At 64.1% G+C, this 390-nt stretch overlaps 1 protein-coding gene across 1 annotated transcript in view; it reads right to left on the reverse strand.

Annotated features, from left to right (window-relative positions):
• LOC103923111 (protein canopy homolog 3-like) overlaps positions 1-390 on the reverse strand; it is a gene marked incomplete at its 5' end in the record, with an annotated part of 6,085 nt that overhangs the window by 2,272 nt on the left and 3,423 nt on the right. The window contains 2 exons of the mRNA XM_009331362.1: positions 207-320; positions 365-377. Of these exons, the coding sequence (XP_009329637.1) occupies positions 207-320; positions 365-377 (127 nt within the window). The remainder of the gene's footprint in view (positions 1-206; positions 321-364; positions 378-390) is intronic.

The following is a 390-nucleotide window of genomic DNA, read 5'->3' on the forward strand; positions in this document are numbered from 1 at the left end:
CGCCAACCCGCCCCACGGGACCCAATGGCCCCACTCATGCCACGAACTGGGGCGTGTTCTCAGCCTCCCTGGTGACACAGCAACTCCACCGTGCGTAAGCCACTGCCCCACTTACGGCATGAGTTAGGGCACGTTCTCAGCCTGCTGGGAGACGCTGTGCGCATGTGCGTACGTACCTCCCCTCCGCCCCCTGCCCCCCAGCTCACCTTTGAAGTCAGGCAGGTGCGCGAAGGAGTTGCCCAGGCAGATGACTGCGTCGAACCCGTCCCCTGGCTTCTCCAGGTCCTTCTCCAGTGTGAGCCAGTTGGCCTCCTCGATGACTGTAGCACAGGGGAGCGGATGAGGGCAGGGACACCCCACCTACCCAACAGCCTCCCCTGCATGCAAGAC

Source organism: Pygoscelis adeliae, unplaced genomic scaffold (assembly GCF_000699105.1).
Source record: "Pygoscelis adeliae isolate BGI_AS28 unplaced genomic scaffold, ASM69910v1 Scaffold259, whole genome shotgun sequence".
In the NCBI taxonomy this organism is placed as follows: Eukaryota; Metazoa; Chordata; class Aves; order Sphenisciformes; family Spheniscidae; genus Pygoscelis; species Pygoscelis adeliae.